The sequence below is a fragment of the Numida meleagris genome, unplaced genomic scaffold, assembly GCF_002078875.1.
Source record: "Numida meleagris isolate 19003 breed g44 Domestic line unplaced genomic scaffold, NumMel1.0 unplaced_Scaffold449, whole genome shotgun sequence".
NCBI classification, from domain to species: Eukaryota; Metazoa; Chordata; class Aves; order Galliformes; family Numididae; genus Numida; species Numida meleagris.
This window is the reverse complement of record NW_018364665.1, coordinates 6,101-6,807: the sequence shown is the minus strand read 5'-3', so window position 1 is coordinate 6,807 and position 707 is coordinate 6,101. Positions and strand designations below refer to the sequence as shown.

General features: G+C 62.0%; 1 protein-coding gene across 1 annotated transcript in view; it reads right to left on the bottom strand.

Moving 5' to 3' along the window:
- ZNHIT1 (zinc finger HIT-type containing 1) overlaps positions 1–707 on the bottom strand; it is a gene marked incomplete in the record, with an annotated part of 6,122 nt that continues 5,415 nt past the window's right edge. The window contains 1 exon segment of the mRNA XM_021383623.1: positions 1–217. Coding sequence (XP_021239298.1) covers positions 196–217 — 22 coding nt within the window.

Genomic DNA, 707 nt, shown 5'->3' with positions numbered 1-707 from the left:
TTTCTCTGTAGACCAAAAAAATGTATTTTAAAGGGACAGCGCCCGCGTTCTCTGTCGCCGTTTGTCTGTGGACAGAAAGTCCTTTGGCTCTTACGGGGGAGCGTCATGGCGGCCATCTTGTTCCTGTACCTGGTGGGGCTGGGGGGGGGTGGCACACGCAGACTTTCATTGTCACCAAGGATGGGGGTAGGGACGTCACACCGTCCACTTCAGGCAGCTGTGGGGAGAGGGAAGGGGGGGGAGGGTTCAGGGGGGGCCATGTGACCCCCCCAGTGTCACCACGTCCCCATACCGGGTGTCCCAGTATCACACAGTGCCTCCATGTCCCCATACCGGGTGTCCCAGTGCCCCCTAGGTCCCCAGCTGGCCATCCTGGTGCCCCCCAACATCCCCATGTCCTCATATTGGCTGCCTCAGTGCCCCCCCCCGAGAGCTCCTACGCCCTCATACCCGGTGCTTCAATACCCCCGTCCCCACACTGGATGCCGCAGTGCTCCCATGCCCCCACACTGGGCATCCCAGCACCCCCCAGTGCCCCTCAATGCCTCCCAGTTCCCATCCCACGCATCCCAGTGCCTCCCAGCACATCCCAGTTCCCATGCTAGACATCCCAGTGCCTCTCAGTACATCCCAGTGCCTCCCAGTTCCCATCCCAGGCATCCTAGTCCCTCCCAGTTCCCATCCCAGGCATCCCAGTGCCTCCCAGT